Source organism: Anolis carolinensis, unplaced genomic scaffold (genome assembly GCF_035594765.1).
Source record: "Anolis carolinensis isolate JA03-04 unplaced genomic scaffold, rAnoCar3.1.pri scaffold_13, whole genome shotgun sequence".
NCBI classification, from domain to species: domain Eukaryota; kingdom Metazoa; phylum Chordata; class Lepidosauria; order Squamata; family Dactyloidae; genus Anolis; species Anolis carolinensis.
In genome coordinates, this window is record NW_026943824.1 from 13,434,877 (window position 1) to 13,454,559 (window position 19,683).

The window sequence follows — 19,683 nt, forward strand, 5'->3', positions numbered from 1 at the left end:
AGGAGTACCAACGAGCAACAAAAATACATCAGATATACACATGCAACTCCAAGACGTACTCCCTTTTTAGAGATAGTTATATTGGGAAAGATGGATGGATTTATGGATAGATGGATGATCGACAGACAGACAGACAGACAGATATACAGCTTCATGAATGGTTGGATGGATAGAATGATGGACAGTCTTATGGACGGATAGATGATGGATAGAGACATTCATAGATAGATTCATGGATGGATGAAATGAATAGATGGATGGATAGATAGATGCACAAACTAATCTATCCATCTTGATTGACAGGTTTATGGATGGAAGAATGGATGGAGGAATAGGTAGACAGACAGATCCATGGATGGAGAGATAGACAGACAGACTGACTCATGGACAGATTTATAGATAGATAGATAGATAGATAGATAGATAGATAGATAGATAGATAGATAGATAGATAGATGCATAAACTAACTCATGGGTGGATAGATAGATATGATGGACAGGTTTATGGATGGAAGAACAGATGGAGGGATAGGTAGACAGACAGATCCATGGATGGAGGATAGATAGACTCATGGACAGATAGACTCATAGATGGATGGATGGATGGGTATAGATAGACAGATAATAGATAGATACATAAACTGACTCATGGGTGGATAGATAGTTTGATGGACAGGTTTATGGATGGAAGAACGGATGGAGGGACAGATAGACAGACAGATCCATGGATGGAGAGATAGACAGGCAGACTCATGGACAGATTTATAGATGGATTGATGGATGGGTAGATAGATAGATAGATAGATAGATAGATAGATAGATAGATAGATAGATAGATAGATAGATAATAGATAGATACATAAACTGACTCATGGGTGGATAGATAGATTGATGGACAGGTTTATGGATGGAAGAATGGATGAAGGGACAGATAGACAGACAGATCCATGGATAGAGAGATAGACAGATAGACTCATGGACAGATTTATAGATGGATGGATGGATGGATGGATAGATAGATAATAGATAGATAGATGCACAAACTTGACTCAAGGGTGGATAGATAGATTGATGGACAAGTTTATGGATAGAAGAACAGACGGAGGGACAGATAGACAGATTCATGGATTGAGAGATAGATAGACAGACTCATGGACAGATTTATAGATGGATGGATGGATTGATGGATAGATGGATAATAGATAGATGCACAAACTTGACTCAAGGGTGGATAGATAGATAGATTGATAGGCAGGTTTATGGATGGAAGAACAGACGGAGGGACAGATAGACAGAGAGATCCATGGATGGAGAGACAGACAGACAGACTCATGGACAGATTTATAGATGGATGGATGGATGGATGGATGGATGGATGGATAAATAGATAGATAGATGGATGGATGCATGGATAGATAGATAGATAGATAGATAGATAGATAGATAGATAGATAGATAGATAGACAGACAGACAGACAGACAGACAGACAGACAGACAGATGCACAAACTTGACTCAAGGGTGGATAGATAGATTGATGGACAGGTTTATGGATGGAAGAACAGACGGAGGGACAGATAGACAGAGAGATCCATGGATGGAGAGACAGACAGACAGACTCATGGACAGATTTATAGATGGATGGATGGATGGATGGATGGATGGATAGATGGATGGATGGATGGATGGATGGATGGATGGATGGATGGATGGATGGATGGATGGATGGATAGATAGATAGATAGATAGATAGATAGATAGATAGATAGATAGATAGATAGATAGATAGATAGATGGATGGATGGATGCATGGATAGATAGATAGATAGATAGATAGATAGATAGATAGATAGATAGATAGATAGATAGATAGACAGACAGACAGACAGACAGACAGATGCACAAACTTGACTCAAGGGTGGATAGATAGATTGATGGGACAGGTTTATGGATGGAAGAACAGATGGAGGGACAGATAGACAGATTCATGGATTGAGAGATAGATAGACAGACTCATGGACAGATTTATAGATGGATGGATGGATGGATGGATGGATGGATGGATGGATGGATGGATGGATGGATGGATAATAGATAGATGCACAAACTTGACTCAAAGGTGGATAGATAGATAGATTGATAGGCAGGTTTATGGATGGAAGAACAGACGGAGGGACAGATAGACAGATTCATGGATTGAGAGATAGACAGACTCGTGGACAGATTTATAGATGGATGGATAGATGCACAAACTGATTGACTTATGGGTGGATGAACAGATTGATGGACAGGTTTATGGATGGAAGAATGGACGGAGGGACAGATAGGTAGATAGATAGACTCATGGGTAGATAGACAGATTGATGGACAGATCCATGGATGGAGAGATAGACAGACAGACAGATTCATGGACAGATTAATGGATGGATGGATGGATAGATGCACAAACTGATTGACTTATGGGTGGATGAACAGATTCATGGACAGGTTTATGGATGGAAGAACGGACGGAGGGACAGATAGATAGATAGATAGATAGATAGATAGATAGATAGATAGATAGACTCATGGGTAGATAGATAGATAGATAGATAGATAGATAGATAGATAGATAGATAGATAGATAGATTGGACAGATCCATGGATGGAGAGATAGACAGACAGATTCATGGACAGATTAATGGATGGATGGATGGATGGATGGATGGATGGATGCACAAACTGATTGACTTATGGGTAGATGAACAGATTGATGGACAGGTTTATGAATGGAGAGATAGATAGATAGATAGATAGATAGATAGATAGATAGATAGATAGATAGATAGATAGACAGACAGACTGCCTGACTGACTGACTGACTGACTGACTGACTGGATGGATGGATGGATGGATGGATGGATGGATGGATGGATGGATGGATGGATGGATGGATGGATGGATGCACAAACTGACCCGTGGATGGATGGATAGATAGATAGATAGATAGATAGATAGACAGACAGACAGACAGACAGACAGACAGACAGACAGACAGACAGACAGACTGCCTGACTGACTGACTGACTGACTGACTGACTGGATGGATGGATGGATGGATGGATGGATGGATGGATGGATGGATGGATGGATGGATGGATGGATGCACAAACTGACCCATGGATGGATAGATAGATAGATAGATAGATAGATAGATAGATAGATAGATAGATAGATAGATAGATAGATAGATAGACAGACAGACAGACAGATAGATGGATAGATGGACAGATCCATGGATGGAGAGAGAGACTGACAGAGTCATGGGCAGATTTATAGATGGATGAATGGATGGACTGATTGATTTATGGACAGATTATGGATGGATGACTGGATGATGCATGGGTTTATGGCGAGATAGATGGATAGATACTGTAGTTCTTCCATTATAAGACGCCACCAATGGTAAGGCGCACCCTCCTTTCAGGACCATTCTTATATATTGAGGGCAGAAGCGCATCTTAGAGCCTTTGCTGCCGGGAAAGGCAAAAGGACGCACCGGATGATGTCGATGTGCCCGTTCTTGGCCGCCAAATGCAAGGGGCTGGTGCCGTTGGGGTCGGTGATGTCCCCGGGTTTGGGTTCGAGGAGCGCCGCGCACATGTTGCTGTTGAGGAGCAGCTGCACCACCTGCAAGAGACGGAGGAACATTGAGGGATCCTTTGCAAAGAGGATTTTCGGGCATTATATCCCCAGGGCTTTTGGGGGCCTACCTTTTGACCCCTAGGTTACATTTGGGGGTTACAAGGTTGGAAATGGAGCAAATGCTCCTGCAGGTATCAAGACATTGATACGATGCTGATTGTGTTTTAATTTTTACATCCACGAGTCTCCTTGTGGATAGAAGAAACAAGGTACAAACATAATAATAATAATAATCATCATCATCATCCCAGGCGACAACAGAACCAACGAGAAGCAACTGGAAAAGCTTACATGATATGAGGATTTGAAGATCGAACTGCAAAGACTCTGGCACAAGCCAGGTAAGGGGATCCTAGTGGTGATCGGAACACTGGGTGCAGTGCTTAAAAACCTCAGCCAGCACTTGAAAATAATAAACACTGACAAATCACCACTTGTCAGCTGCAAAAGGCCACCCTATTCGGATCTAAACATTTTATTTGCTGATACAGCATATAGTCCTAGACACTTGGGAAGTGTCCGGAATGTGATCCAATATGAACTCCAGCATAGTGATCTTGTTTGCTGTGTACTAATCTTGTTTACTGGTTGCCAGTGAAGATGAGATTCCCTAAAATAAGTACAGCAGAGTCTCACTTATCCAACGTTCTGGATTATCCAACACATTTTTGTAGTCAATGTTTTCAATACATTTTGGTGCTAAATTCATAAATACAGAAATTACAAGATAACATTACTGTGCATTGAACTACTTTTTCTGTCCAATTTGTTGTATAATATGATGTTTTGGTACTTAATTTGTAAAATCATAACCTAATTTGATGTTTAATGGGCTTTTCCTTAATCCCTCCTTATTATCCAACATATTTACTTATCCAACATTCTGCCGGCCCGTTTATGTTGGATAAGTGAGACTCTACTGTACAAATATGATCCACCGCCCCCATTATAATCCAAAGCAGGCTTTAATGGGGACGTTATATACCCTTGACCCCTATGGCCCCCCTGTTTCCCCTATACTTACCCCAACGCGGCCAAATTCGCAGGCCAAGTCCAGCGGCGTCTTTCCAGAGTTGTCCAAAATGCACGGATTGGACTGATGCTGCAGGAGCATCTCCGACTGTCCGACGGAGAAGAAGCAAAAGGAGAAAGAATATGAATGTTAGTGGTCAAAATGCATGGCGCTGAGTCCACTTTGCACCGCTTCCATGGGCCACTCACCACATCGTAGTGGCCGTGCTGTGCCGCCAAGTGCAACGGGATCTGCCCCTCGTCGGAGGGGATGTTCACCGAGGAGCCGGCCTTCAGCACCATCTTCATGGGCTCCTTCTTGCCCTGCCAGGCCGCGTAGTGCAAGGGGCGCATCCCTGGGGGCAAAGGGGGCAAAGGGTGAGCGGGGAAGACGGAACAGCATCCCACCACATGCCGTTCTATGGGTGGGACGGCTCCATTCAAACGCAGAGGAGAGCTAGATATCTACATCGGATCCATATCCATATCTCTATCCATACTGTATCCACATCTATACCCATATCTCATATTGTATCCATATATATACTCATATCTATATCCATATCTATAACCATATCCATATTGTATATATATCTATACCCATATCTACATTGGACCCATATCCATATCTAGATCCATATCTGTAACCATATCCATATTGTATCCATATCTACATCCATATTCATATTGTATACATATCTATACCTCTATCTACATTGGACCCATATCCATATCTCTGTCCATATTGTATCCACATCTATACCCATATATTGTATCCATATCTATACTCATATCTATATCCATATCTATACTCGTATCTATATTGTATACATATCTATACCCATATCTACATTGGACCATATCCATATCTATATCTATATCCATATCTATACTCATATCCATATTGTATACATATCTATACCAATATCTACATTGGATCCATATCTATATCCATATCTATATCCATATCTATACTCATATCTATATTGTATACATATCTATACCCATATCTACATTGGATCCATATCCATATCTCTATCCATATTGTATCCACATCTATACCGATATCTCATATTGTATACATATCTATACCCATATCTACATTGGATCCATATCCATATCTATAGCCATATCTATATCCATATCTATACTCATATCTGTATCCATATCTATAACCATATCCATATTGTATACATATCTATACCCATATCTATATTGGAACCATATCCATATCCATATCTATAACCATATCCATATTGTATACATATCTATACCCATATCTACATTGGACCCATATCCATATCTATATCTATATCCATATCTATAACCATATCGATATTGTATACATATCTATATCCATATCTACATTGGATCCATATCCATATCTATAGCCATATTTATAACCATATCCATATTGTATACATATCTATACCCATATCTACATCGGATCCATATCTATATCTCTATCCATATTGTATCCAGATCTATACCCATATCTCATATTGTATACATATCTATACTCATATCTATATCCATATCTATACTCATGTCCATATTATATACATATCTATACCCATATCTACATTGGACCCATATCAATATCTATATCTATATCCATATCTATACTCATATCCATATTGTATACATATCTATACCCATATCTACATTGGTCCCATGTCCATATCTCTGTCCATATTGTATCCATATCCATATCTATATCCATATCCATGTTGTATACATATCTGTACCGGATCCACATCCATATCTTTATCCATATTATAGGTAAAGGTTTCCCCTGACGTTAAGTCCAGTCATGTCTGACTCTGGGGATTGGTGCTCATCTCCATTTCTAAGCTGAAGAGCCAGCGTTGTCCGTAGACACCCCTCCAAGGTCATGTGGTCATTGGCATGACTGCATGGAGCGCCGTTACCTTCCCGCCGGAGCAGTACCAATTGATCTACTCACATTTTGCATGTTTTCGAACTGCTAGGTTGGCAGGAGCTGGGGCTAACAGCGGCTGCTCATGCCGCTCCCGGGATTTGAACCTGGGACCTTTTGGTCCGCAAGTTCAGCAGTTCAGTGCTTTAACGCACTGTGCCACCACAATATCTATATCTGTACTGTATCCATATCATACCTATATACCTTTATTCAAATCAATATCTTCATTCATATTATGCTTATATCCAGATTGATTGATTGATTGATTGATTTGCATATCTACCACTTTTTCACCCCTAGGGGGACGCAAAGCGGCTCAACGACATAGTAAATGGCAAAGATTCAATGCCTCACAAGCATATAAAAGAATCATTACAAGTCTAAAATCAAAACATATAACCATAAATGAGCCAATTAAAAACTATATGAATTATCAGATATCATATCGTCATCCACATGTATATCCAGATCCATCGATCTATAGCTATAGACACACAGATGCAGATAGTCACACCTATGCCTCCATACACATATCTTGTCTCCTGCCACGGACAAGTCCCGTAGGGCCACCTCCCCTCCCGCCACTTGCCTTTATTGTCCTTGATGTCCACGGCCGCCTGGGCCTCCAATAGAAGCGAGAGGAGCTCCGTGTTGCCATTGAGGGCGGCGTGGTGCAGGGCGGAGAACCTGCGAGAAGAGCAGAAACATCATCCATCATCACCTCCAGCCATTTCCCGGAACATTCCCTTGCCTTGTCGAAGGCTTTCATGGCCGGGATGACAGGGTTGTTGTATGTCTTTCAGGCTGTGTAGCCATGTTCCAGAAGTATTCTCTCCTGACATTTCGCCCACATCTATGGCAGGCATCCTCAGAGGATCACAACCTCTGAGGATGCCTGCCATAGATGTGGGTGAAACGTCGGGAGAGAATACTTCTGGAACATGGCCATACAGTCCAGAAAACACACAACAACCCTATTCCCTTGCCTCTTTGTGCCAATTTTGGGTACCATCAGCCATCAGTGATTTTTGTTTGGATGCAGACAAAGCATTTGACAACTTAAACTGGGACTGTATAATTTTTATTTTAACTCTGCACGGACTATTAAGAGAAATATGACAAGAAAGAAGAGACTAAAGCAGGCATGGGCAAACTTCAGCGCCCCGGGTGTTTTGGACTTCAACTCCCACAATTCCTAACAGCCGGTAGGCTGTTAGGAATTGTGGGAGTTGAAGTCCAAAACACCTGGAGGGCCAAAGTTTGCCCATGCCTGTTCTTCAACCATTTTGATCCATTGGCTCACTCTCTTTGGCTGAATACAACACTCTGAAAACAAAGCCTGGAAAACTACAAAAAAGAGGTGAAGAATTCATAAACTGTTGATATGATCAGAGACAATGATTAACCCTTATTCATTTATTTATTTACAGTATTTATATTCCACCCTTCTCACCCCGAAGGGGACTCAGGGCGGATTACAATGAACACATATATGGCAAACATTCAATGCCAACAGACAAACAACATACATTAGACAGACTCAGAGGCATTTTTAACATTTTTCCAGCTTCACGATTCCGGCCACAGGGGGAGCTGTTGCTTCACCGTCCAGAAGTGGCTGTACTTCCTCATTCCTTTCCTCGTGTTTTGCTGGCAGTTTTATGGTGTTGCAAATTAGCCTCCCGCATAAAGCGTCCCTAAATTTCCCTAACTGACAGGTACAACTGTCTTTCGGGGCTGCATAGGTCAACAGCAAGCCGGGGCTGTTAAGGGTCGGAGGCTTAACCCGACCCGGGCTTCGAACTCATGACCTCTCAGTCAGTAGTGATTTATAGCAGCTGGTTACTAGCCAGCTGCGCCACACACCCTTGGTTGAAAACAACATGTTTACATAGTCAATATCCATATCAATATCCATGTCTATATCCATATTAATTCTTTTAAGTTAAGGAAGTCAAACAACGCTCCTAACCTAAACCGACATTGGTTAAGGAAGAAAATACTAAAAGTACACAGAAATCTATGAATACACGTAGAGATAAAGTTGTCCTATTACTAGCTAATAAACATCATAGAACAATGGTAAATCAAATACAGTACAGTCTCACTTATCCAACATTCTGGATTATCCAACACATTTTTGTAGTCAATGTTTTCAATGCATTTGTGATATTTTGGTGCTAAATTCGTAAATACAGTAATTACTACATAGCATTAATGTGTAATGAACTACTTTTTCTGTCAAATTTGTTGTATAACATGATGTTTTGGTGCTTAAGTTGTAAAATCATAACCCATTTTGATGGTTAATAGGCTTTTTCTTAATCTCTCCTTATTATCCAACATATTCGCTTATCCAACGTTCTGCCGGCCCGTTTATGTTGGATAAGTGAGACTCTGCTGTATGATCATTCCAGACGCATGAGAAATGGACAAATGAAGACTATTTACAACATCACATTAAACATTATGTTCATGCTTATATGTTTTTCCACAGTGACAAATAAGTACAGTAGAGTCTCACTTATCTGTATATTCAATTGCAGAGTTCAATACTTTAAATTTCAGTATTGTCCCATGTTCTGTACACCTGCTGTTTTTTCCAAGGGATGGAGAAGATAGTGTATTTGTAGATTTGTATTTAACGCAACCTGGTCCACGTTTGGTTCTCTTCTCCAGGAGAAGGAAGAAGGGATGGTAACGTAGGCACGGAGAGTAAATGTTTATATGTCTGTCAATGTTTCCCCTTTTTTGTTTGTTTGTGTAACTAAGTAGCTATACTCTGTACTCTTTCTTTCTCTGAAAGTGTCTAATAATGTAACCTCTCTCTCACTGAAAATGGAATAAAAGAAAATGGAATAAAAGATATACGAGGGTTGAATGAAAAGTACTGCCTCCACCTTCATAACTTCTCAACAGATGGCAGGTACTGGCTTGTTCAGTAGACTCTCAACTACAGTTCCATTTGGCGGGAAGCCTTAGCATTGAACGGTTGTGTTGTTAAAGTGTGAAGTATGGAACTCTGCGCAGACGGGGAAGCCTTAGCTTTGAATGGTTGTGTTGTTAAAGTGTGAAGTATGGAACCCTGCGCAGAGGGGGAAGCCTTAGCATTGAACGGTTGTGTTGTTAAAGTGCGAAGTATGGAACCCTGCGCAGACGGGAAAGCCTAAGCATTGAACGGTTGTGTTGTTAAAGTGCGAAGTATGGAACCCTGCGCAGACGGGGAAGCCTTAGCATTGAACGGTTGTGTTGTTAAAGTGCGAAGTATGGAACCCTGCGCAGACGGGAAAGCCTAAGCATTGAACGGTTGTGTTGTTAAAGTGCGAAGTATGGAACCCTGCGCAGACGGGGAAGCCTTAGCATTGAACGGTTGTGTTGTTAAAGTGCGAAGTATGGAACCCTGCACAGACGGGGAAGCCTTAGCAGTGAACGGTTGTGTTGTTAAAGTGCGAAGTATGGAACCCTGCGCAGACGGGGAAGCCTTAGCATTGAACGGTTGTGTTGTTAAAGTGCGAAGTATGGAACCCTGCGCAGACGGGGAAGCCTTAGCATTGAACGGTTGTGTTGTTAAAGTGCGAAGTATGGAACCCTGCGAAGACGGGGAAGCCTTAGCATTGAACGGTTGTGTTGTTAAAGTGCGAAGTATGGAACCCTGCGCAGCCGGGGAAGCCTTAGCATTGAACGGTTGTGTTGTTAAAGTGCGAAGTATGGAACCCTGCACAGACGGGGAAGCCTTAGCAGTGAACGGTTGTGTTGTTAAAGTGCGAAGTATGGAACCCTGCGCAGACGGGGAAGCCTTAGCATTGAACGGTTGTGTTGTTAAAGTGCGAAGTATGGAACCCTGCGCAGACGGAGAAGCCTTAGCAGTGAACGGTTGTGTTGTTAAAGTGCGAAGTATGGAACCCTGCGCAGACGGGGAAGCCTTAGCATTGAACGGTTGTGTTGTTAAAGTGTGAAGTATGGAACCCTGCGCAGACGGGGAAGCCTTAGCATTGAACGGTTGTGTTGTTAAAGTGCGAAGTATGGAACCCTGCGCAGACGGGGAAGCCTTAGCATTGAACGGTTGTGTTGTTAAAGTGCGAAGTATGGAACCCTGCGCAGACGGGGAAGCCTTAGCATTGAACGGTTGTGTTGTTAAAGTGTCAAGTATGGAACCCTGCGCAGACAGTCGGTCAATGTGACTTAAGCAACGTGCAGTCATTGAAGGTGTCACCCCAAAGGAGATTCCTCAGAGAATCCAAGCTGTTTATGGTGATTGTGTTGAGGTGAGTCCTGTGCATTGTTGGGAGAGTAAGTTTAAAGATGTTGAGGTGGGAACATCTGACTTGTGTGACAAACAAAGAGTTGGACGTCCTGTGACAGCAACCACCGAGTTTCACAAGCAAAAGGTTGACAGATTGATTCAGGACAATCGTCATATCACTCAGCGAGAAATTTCAAGCATATTTGGCATTTCACAAGAATGTGTGGGTTGCATTATTGCTTTGCTTGGCTATCGGAAGATCTGTGCACGATGGGTCCTGTGAGAAGCTAGGTGCGGAAACAGAGTGTCGACTTCTTCCGTGATGGCTTCAGAAAACTTGTTCATTGTTGGCAGAAATGTATCCCGTTGTCCGGTGATTATGTGGAAAAGTGAATAGTGGTAGTTAAAGAGCACATTCTAAGGATTATTTCTGCGTTTGATTTATTAAAATATTCTCATCCGAACCAAAGTAACGAAGATGGAGGCATTACTTTTCTTTTCTTTTTTTCGTGTCAGGAGAAACTGGAGTTGCTTCTGGAGTGAGAGAATTGGCCGTCTGCAAGGACGTTGCCCAGGGGACGTTTTGCCCAGGGGATGTTTTGATATTTTACCATCCTTGTGGGAGGCTTCTCTCATTTATTTATTTATTTATTTATTTATTTATTTATTTATTTATTTATAGTATTTACATTCCGCCCTTCTCACCCCGAAGGGGACTCAGGGCGGATCACATTACACAAATAAGGCAAACATTCAATGCCTTTAACTTAGAATAAAAACAAGACAAACATAGGCTGGCCTCGAACTCATGACCTCTTGGTCAGAGTGATTTGTTGCAGCTGGCTGCAGCTGGTTGGCTGCTTACCAGCCTACGCCACAGCCCGGGCTTATGTCCCTGCATGGAGCTGGAGCTGATAGAGGGAGCTCATCTGCGCTCTCCCTGGGTGGGATTCGAACCTGGCAGCCTTCAGGTCAGCAACCCAACCTTCAAGTCACTAGGCTTTTATCCCCTAGACCACCGGAGGCTCCTACTACAGTAGAGTCTCACTTATCCAACACTCGCTTATCTAACGTTCTGGATTATCCAACGCATTTTTGTAGTCAATGTTTTCAATACATCGTGATATTTTGGGTCTAAATTCGTAAATACAGTAATTGCTACATAGCATTAATGTGTAATGAACTACTTTTTCTGTCAAATTTGTTGTATAACATGATGTTTTGGTGCTTAATTTGTAAAATCATAACCTATTTTGATGTTTAATAGGCTTTTTCTTAATCTCTCATTATCCAACATATTCGCTTATCCAACGTTCTGTCGGCCCGTTTATGTTGGATAAGTGAGACTCTACTGTACTTTTACTTTTCATTCAACCCTCGTATACATTGCCTCATCGCCAACAGACCTCTGAGGATTTCAGTCACACATGCAGGCAAAACATCAGGGGAGAATGCTTCTGGGACATAGCAATACAGCCCCAAAAACAAACAGCTACCCAACTAATTATGGCTATGAAAGCCTTGACAACACATATTCATGATGATACCCGTAAGTTGTCAACCAATAACTTCTGGGGACTCAAATTGGGGAGAAACTAAAGAGCATCCTCCTCCACCCATGGATTTAGCAGCTCTTTAAAGGCAACCATAATAATAATAAAAGTATGGGGTTCTCCATGGAGACGAGGTGGAGTATGAGGAGGGTAAAAGGCAGACCCATAAATCCGGTCTCCAGAGCCGTGTCTTTGAGGAAACGCACGCAGACCCTGCCTGGTCTCCAAACATTTCCATAAAAGCCCCGAATTGGCCTCCGGAGACATAAACCAGCCAAGGGAGAGTTTAAGAATGGCCAGATTTAGAACAGGAGCAGGAAGAAAGGCCCCCGCTGTGTGATATTGCTATTTTTTTCACCCACCAGACTAGCAATAGCGCCGGAACAGGCAACATTAAGACTCTTTTCAGGAAAAGGGCTCTGAAAACTAACTTTTAGCGTCCCTGGCTATTTCCGTCCCCAAATGTCCTACGTGGGAAACACCCCTGGGGAGCTCTCCAGGGAAGAAATGGAAGAAATGCATTTAAAACAACCCCCTGGGACTATTTGTGGCCCCCAAGCCTGCTTTTTATGGTCCTCAACATCCTGAAAATCTTTTTCCGGCAACATAAGCAGTTACTCATTCTGATCAGAAAGGTACGCTGCGCTGTTCTGTCACTTTTTGGTTCCTTTGTTTTTTATATCTATATGTATAAAAGAGTGATGGCATCAGGGCAGCGGACAAAACAACAAAACTACAGGTTCCCCAACCTCGAAATTTGACAACACAACCCATCATTCACGGCTCTAGGTTGATACAACAAAAAGAAAAGAAAAATAAAGTCCTAATTAGAGGGAGAGGAATAATGGTTTTTATCCAATTGCTGCCAGTTTGAAGGCTAAGCTCCACCCACTTGGTCTCCTAGCAACTCACTCAGCCCAAGGGACAGGCACAGTTAGGCCTCACTTAGGCCTCTTCCACAGATTATCAGATTTTAACTGGATTATATGGCAGTGTAGACTCAAGGCCCTTCCAAATAGCTATATAACCCATTTAGAATCTTATATTATCTGCTTTGAACTGGATTATCTTGACTCCACACTGCCATATAATCCACTTCAGTGTGCATACCAAACATAAAGACAACTATACAACAGACATTCAATACCACCACTACCTCAACAATTTCTCACCAACACCACCAGACAACGCCACAGCAACGCGTGGCCGGGCACAGCTAGTATATATATATAATGTTCATTTATTTTCATTCATTCAAATATACATACATTGCAAGTGTTTGTTGCATACAGTGCAATACTTTCATCTATTAGTCATTCATAATCATTTCTCAGACAATATATTTTCAATAAGGGGTCACAATCTTCTATTTGAATAGTACATATAAAATATTATAAGTTCCAAATTTATATCCGTTTCCTCCCTGCCTTCAGTCTCTATGTACATTTTTAGATTAATTTTACATTGAAATGTTGGATCATTGGTTGCCATTCATTAACAAAGTTATTTAAAGGTTTTCATTTGTTTTAATTGCATTTGAACTCGTACTTTGGGGAGCGCTTTTGCACACGCAGCAGATCCTGTTTCTGCAAGCCGCCCGAGTCTCCATTTTGGGGCAAATCCAGAAGATAAACGAGGCAATGTTAATTGCAGGCAGCAAGAGGCTGTCTTATACCCAAACTGTCTCCTTCGCTCTCCATCTTGCCTCCAAAGTGACCCCTCAAATCCTTGCGATTCCACCTAGAATCATAGAATAGTAAAGTTGGAAGAGACCTCATGGGTCATCCAGTCCAACCCCCTGCCAAGAAGCAGGAAAGTCTCATTCAAAGCACCCCCGACAGATGGCCATCCAGTCTGTGTTTAAAAGCCTCCACCACAGTCCGGGGGAGAGAGTTCCACTGATGAACAGCCCTTCTCACAGTGAGGAAGTTCTTCCTGATGTTCAGGTGGGATCTCCTTTCCTGTAGTTTGAAGCCATTGTTCCCTTGTGTCCTAGTCTGCAGGGCAGCAGAAAACAATCTTGCTCCCTCCTCCCTATGACTTCCCCTCACATATTTGTACATGGCTATCATGTCTCCTCTCAGCTTTCTCTTCTGCAGGCTAAACATGCCCAGTTGAATGTGTTGTCGAAGGCTTTCATGGCCAGGATCACAGGGTTGTTGTATGTCTTTCGGGCTGTGTGGCCATGTTCCAGAAGCATTCTCTCCTGACGTTTCGCCCACATCTATGGCAGGCATCCTCAGAGGTTGTGAGGTATGGAGAAAACTAAGCAAAGAGTTTAATATATATCTGTGAAAAGTCTAGGGTGAGAGAGGTCAGTGTGAATGTTGTGTAGTTAATCACTTTAATTAGCATTGAAAAGCTTATCTGCTGTCTTCTTCCTGACTTCACCCTAGACTTTCCACAGATATATATTAACCTCTTTGCTTAGTTTTCTCCATACCTCACAACCTCTGAGGATGCCTGCCATAGATGTGGGCGAAACGTCAGGAGAGAATGCTTCTGGAACATGGCCACACAGCCCGAAAGACATACAACAACCCCATGCCCAGTTGAGTCTAGTTGTGTCTGACTCTGGGGGTTGGTGCTTATCTCCATTTCTAAGCTGAAGAGCCAGCATTGTCCGTAGACACCTCCAAGGTCGTGTTGCCGGCATGACTGCATGGAGCGCCATTACCTTCCCGCTGGAGGAGTACCTATTTATCTACTCACATTTGCATATTTTCCAACTGCTAGGTTGGCAGAAGCTGGTGCTAACAGCGAGTGATCACTCCGCTCCCTGGATTCGAACCCGAGACCTTTCAGCCCGCAAGTTCAGCAGCTCAGTGCTTTAACACGCTGCGCCATCAAGGGCTATGATGACTAAACTGTGAAATTACAGGGAAGGCAGGCATGTGCAAAAACGCAATGCAATTGACAAATTATATAAGAAGTTGTGGCCTTCCTGTCTCCTGCACCTTAAATGATCAAGTAAAAAAGAGTGCCAGACAAAGAATTTTGGACATAGAAGCACAGGAAGATATAGCTACTCTCAGTGGGGTTGCCAACCTAAAATGGCTGTGCCAATATAAATGTACCTTCCAAATTGCCAACTATTTAAAAATCGAAATGCCAAAACACTTTAGGGAGGTATTTACTCGAGCTAGATTCGATCAGCTTGATACAATGGTTAGATATGGGAGATTCAACAACATCTTCTATATATATAAAAGAGTGATGGCATCACAGCGACCCACAAAACAACAAAACTACAGGACCCCCAACCTCGAAATTTGACAACACAACCCATCATCCACGCCTCTAGGTTGATACAACAAAAAGAAAAGAAAAATAAAGTCCTAATTTGAGAGAGAGGAATAATTGTTTTTATCCAATTGCTGCCAGTTAGAAGGCTAAGCTCCTCCAACTTGGTCTCCTAGCAACCCAATAAAAAATAATAAAAAACACTAAAATTAATACAATAAAATACTATAATAACAGAAAATAACTACAAATAATACAAGAAAATAATAAAATATAATAAATAAAATATAACTTACAATAAAATTAATAAAAAAATGCAAATAACGTCAAATAAAAATTACACAACAATTTTTAACCAATACCACCACCACTTTGCCACAGCAACGCATGGCCGGGCACAGCTAGTCCCTTATAACGAACGATTCTGTATCTGTGGAGCTCCTGAAATTGAGGATTTAGCACATATATTATTTGACTGTAAATTGTATCAGAAGGTGAGAGATTTGTTTCTTGGTCCATATATCAAACGGACAATGCACTGGGAATCGCACATCAGAACAACGTACTTTATGTGCGGTCAAGATCCAAAAATAACATATAAAACGGCTCTGTACTTGAGTAAAACAATATGATTGAGATCCACATATGTGGGGCTGATAGGGGTAAACTGTAGGGATGATGTACACACCCAGTTTTATTATACCCTGTTTCCCCGAAAATAAGACAGTGTCTTATATTAATTTTTGCTCCCAAAGTTGTGCTAGGTCTTAATTTCAGGGGATGTCTTATTTTTCAACAAATAAGAATTCACATTTATGGTTGAATTTTTAAAAAATGAAAATTTATTATCTACTGTACAGTAGTTGTCATCACAAACCAGCATAACCAAACTGTGAATCCTTTCAAGAATGTCTATATTATATATATATACTGTTTTTATATTACTGTTTTAAATTTCCGTTCGTATGTAAATTTATGTTGTTGTTGGGCTTGTCCCTGTGTAAGCTGCCCTGAATCCCTTCTGGGAGATGGAGGTGGGATACAAGAATAAAGTTATTATCATATTATTATTATTTCTTGTTACTACTTTTATTTCCATGTACAACAATCTATGGTATGTACATTTACCGATCCTGCATGCTTCCAAACAAAAACTTTACTAGGTCTTACTTTCGGGGGAGGCCTTATATTTAGCAATTTAGCAAAACCTCTACTAGGTCTTATTTTCTGAGGATGTCTTATTTTCAGGGAAACAGGGTATTTATTTATTGTATGGTTACAAGTGTTTTATTTAATACTAGCTGTGCCCGGCCACGCGTTGCTGTGGCTTTTTGGATTTGTTTGTTGGCCAGGTGGATTAGCAGCAAACTCTCAAGCAACCAGAGATGACTCTCAGTTATTTGGCATCGATCACTCCCCACGGGTGCCAGTTAAATGAGTCGACTGTCATAGCATTAATACAAACTCTCAAGCAACCAGAGATGACTCTCAGTTATCCGACATCGACCGCTCCCCGCGGGTGCCAGTTAAATGAGAGTCGACTGTCATAGCATTAATACAAACTCTCAAGCAACCAGAGACGACTCTCAGTTATCTGGCAGCGACCGCTCCCCATGGGTGCCGGTTAAATGAGAGTCGACTGTCATAGTATTAATACATACTCTCAAGCAACCAGAGATGACTCTGCGTTATCCGGCATCAACCACTCCCCACGGGTACCGGTTAAATGAGAGTCAACTGTCATAATATTAATACATACTCTCAAGCAACCAGAGATGACTCTGCGTTATCCGGCATCAACCACTCCCCACGGGTACCGGTTAAATGAGAGTCGACTGTCATAGTATTAATACATACTCTCAAGCAACCAGAGATGACTCTGCGTTATCCGGCATCAACCACTCCCCTCGGGTACCGGTTAAATGAGAGTCGACTGTCATAGTATTAATACATACTCTCAAGCAACCTGAGATGACTCTGCGTTATCCGGCATCAACCACTCCCCTCGGGTACCGGTTAAATGAGAGTCGACTGTCATAGCATTAATACAAACTCTCAAGCAACCAGAGATGAGTCTCTAATGTTCTGACGATTTCTAATTTAAACTAAACAGTGAAACTGAGGCCCTGGGCTGATTGGGTTGCTAGGAGACCAAGTGGGCGGAGCTTATCCCTTTGGCAGCTATTGGATAAAAACAATTATTCCTTTCTCTCCATTTTTCTTTACTTTTTGTTGTATCAACCTAGAGGCGTGGATGATGGGTTGTGTTGTCAAATTTCGAGGTTGGGGGGCCTGTAGTTTTGTTGTTTTGTGGGTCGCCGTGATGCCATCACTCTTTTATATATATAGATTTGTATAGAATGTAACCAGGTCTTTTCGAGCCTGGTTGTTTGGCTTGGTACTTTGATATGGCCTAAGGGCTAATCAATAAAATGTTCTTCTTCTTCTAATGAACTGATTTGCAAGGCAATTTATTTATTTAGAAAGGAGGTATTTCTTCGGACCCCCTTTCCTCACGGATGAGACCTCCACGTCCTTGTTATACTTTGCTGGAAGGAAGGCAGCCTTTCCTTCAAAGCTGAGACTCCCCCCAAAATCTTGTCTTTCTCTCCCCGCCTTAGCATGGCTCCGTGGAGGCGATGGCTTCATTGCAGTGCCGGCTCCTACGTGCCATTCGAGTGAGCGAGCAAGTGAGAGGCTGGCAGCCGGGAAGAAGAAGAGCCGGCACCTGCCCAAAGGCAAGAAGAGAGAGTCTCTCCATCCCTCTCTCCTTCTCTCTGTGTTTATTTAATGGGAAGAAGGAGGAGGGAGGGAAAGAGGGAGCTCGAAAGCAGCAAAGAGACTTGGCTCCTCGCCGGCAATCATTAGACGGCAGCCAACAGATGAGGATCAGAAGAGAGAGAGAGAGGAGCGGAAAAGCAAAGACACGGCGCTCCTCTCCCTTCGCACCCAAAGTGGGTTCTTGGAAAGATGGAGAGGGAAGAAGAGAGAAAGCAAAGGCTGCTCCGTCTCCATGAGCAAAAACCCACTTCCCTTTATTTTGGGAGAAGGAATCTGGCTTAGAATACATTATTGCAGGGGTCCCCAAACTAAGGCCCGCGGGCCGGATGCGGCCCTCCAAGGTAATTTACCTGGCCCTTGCCCTCATTTATAATATAATATTTTTATATCCGTTTTAATAATATAATATACTAGCTGTGCCCGGCCACGCGTTGCTGTGGCAAAGCATGGTGGTATGGGAAATAAAGTATTGAGGAACTGGTAGTTATAGGTAAAGGGTAAAGGTTTTCTCCTGACATTAAGTCCAGTTGTGTCCGACTGCACACTGAAGTGGATTATATGGCAGTGTGGAGTCAAGATAATTCAGTTCAAAGCAGATAATATAAGATTATAAATGGGTTATATAGCTGGGTGGAAGGGCCTTGAGTCTACACTGCCATATAATCCAGTGCAAATTAGATAATCTGTGGAAGAAGCCTAAGTGAGGCCTAAGTCTGCCTGTCCCCTAACTGAACCCCAGCTGTCCCTTGGCTGAGTTGGTTGCTAGGAGACCCAAGTGGGCAGAGATTAGCCCTCTAAACTGGCAGCAATTAGATAAAAACAATTATTGCTCTCCCTCTAATTAGGACTTTATTTTTCTTTTTGTTGTATCAACCTAGAGGCGTGGATGATGGGTTGTGTTGTCAAATTTCAAGGTTGGGGGGCCTGTAGTTTTGTTGTTTTGTGGGTGGCCGTGATGCCATCACTCTTTTATATATATATTGTATATACATATAATACTGATAATAATATTATTTTAAACAATACAATACTAACAATAATACCATATAATAATATTAATTATATGTTATATATTACATATAATATTACAGTATAGTGGTATAGTTCAATATAGTATAATGCCAATATTGTGCTATGCTAATAATATAATATATTGTATGTACATACAGCTGCTCTGAGTTCCCTTCGGGGTGAGAAGGGCGGGATATAAATGTAGTAAATAAATGT

The 19,683-nt window shown here is 41.8% G+C and overlaps 1 protein-coding gene across 1 annotated transcript in view; it reads right to left on the reverse strand.

Moving 5' to 3' along the window:
* Nucleotides 1–19,683, reverse strand: part of caskin1 (CASK interacting protein 1) — a 170,385-nt gene that overhangs the window by 62,173 nt on the left and 88,529 nt on the right. Inside the window, exons 3-6 of the mRNA XM_062964662.1 lie at nt 7,226–7,323; nt 4,905–5,050; nt 4,708–4,803; nt 3,538–3,668 (exon numbers count right to left, since the gene is read on the reverse strand). Coding sequence (XP_062820732.1) covers nt 3,538–3,668; nt 4,708–4,803; nt 4,905–5,050; nt 7,226–7,323 — 471 coding nt within the window. The remainder of the gene's footprint in view (nt 1–3,537; nt 3,669–4,707; nt 4,804–4,904; nt 5,051–7,225; nt 7,324–19,683) is intronic.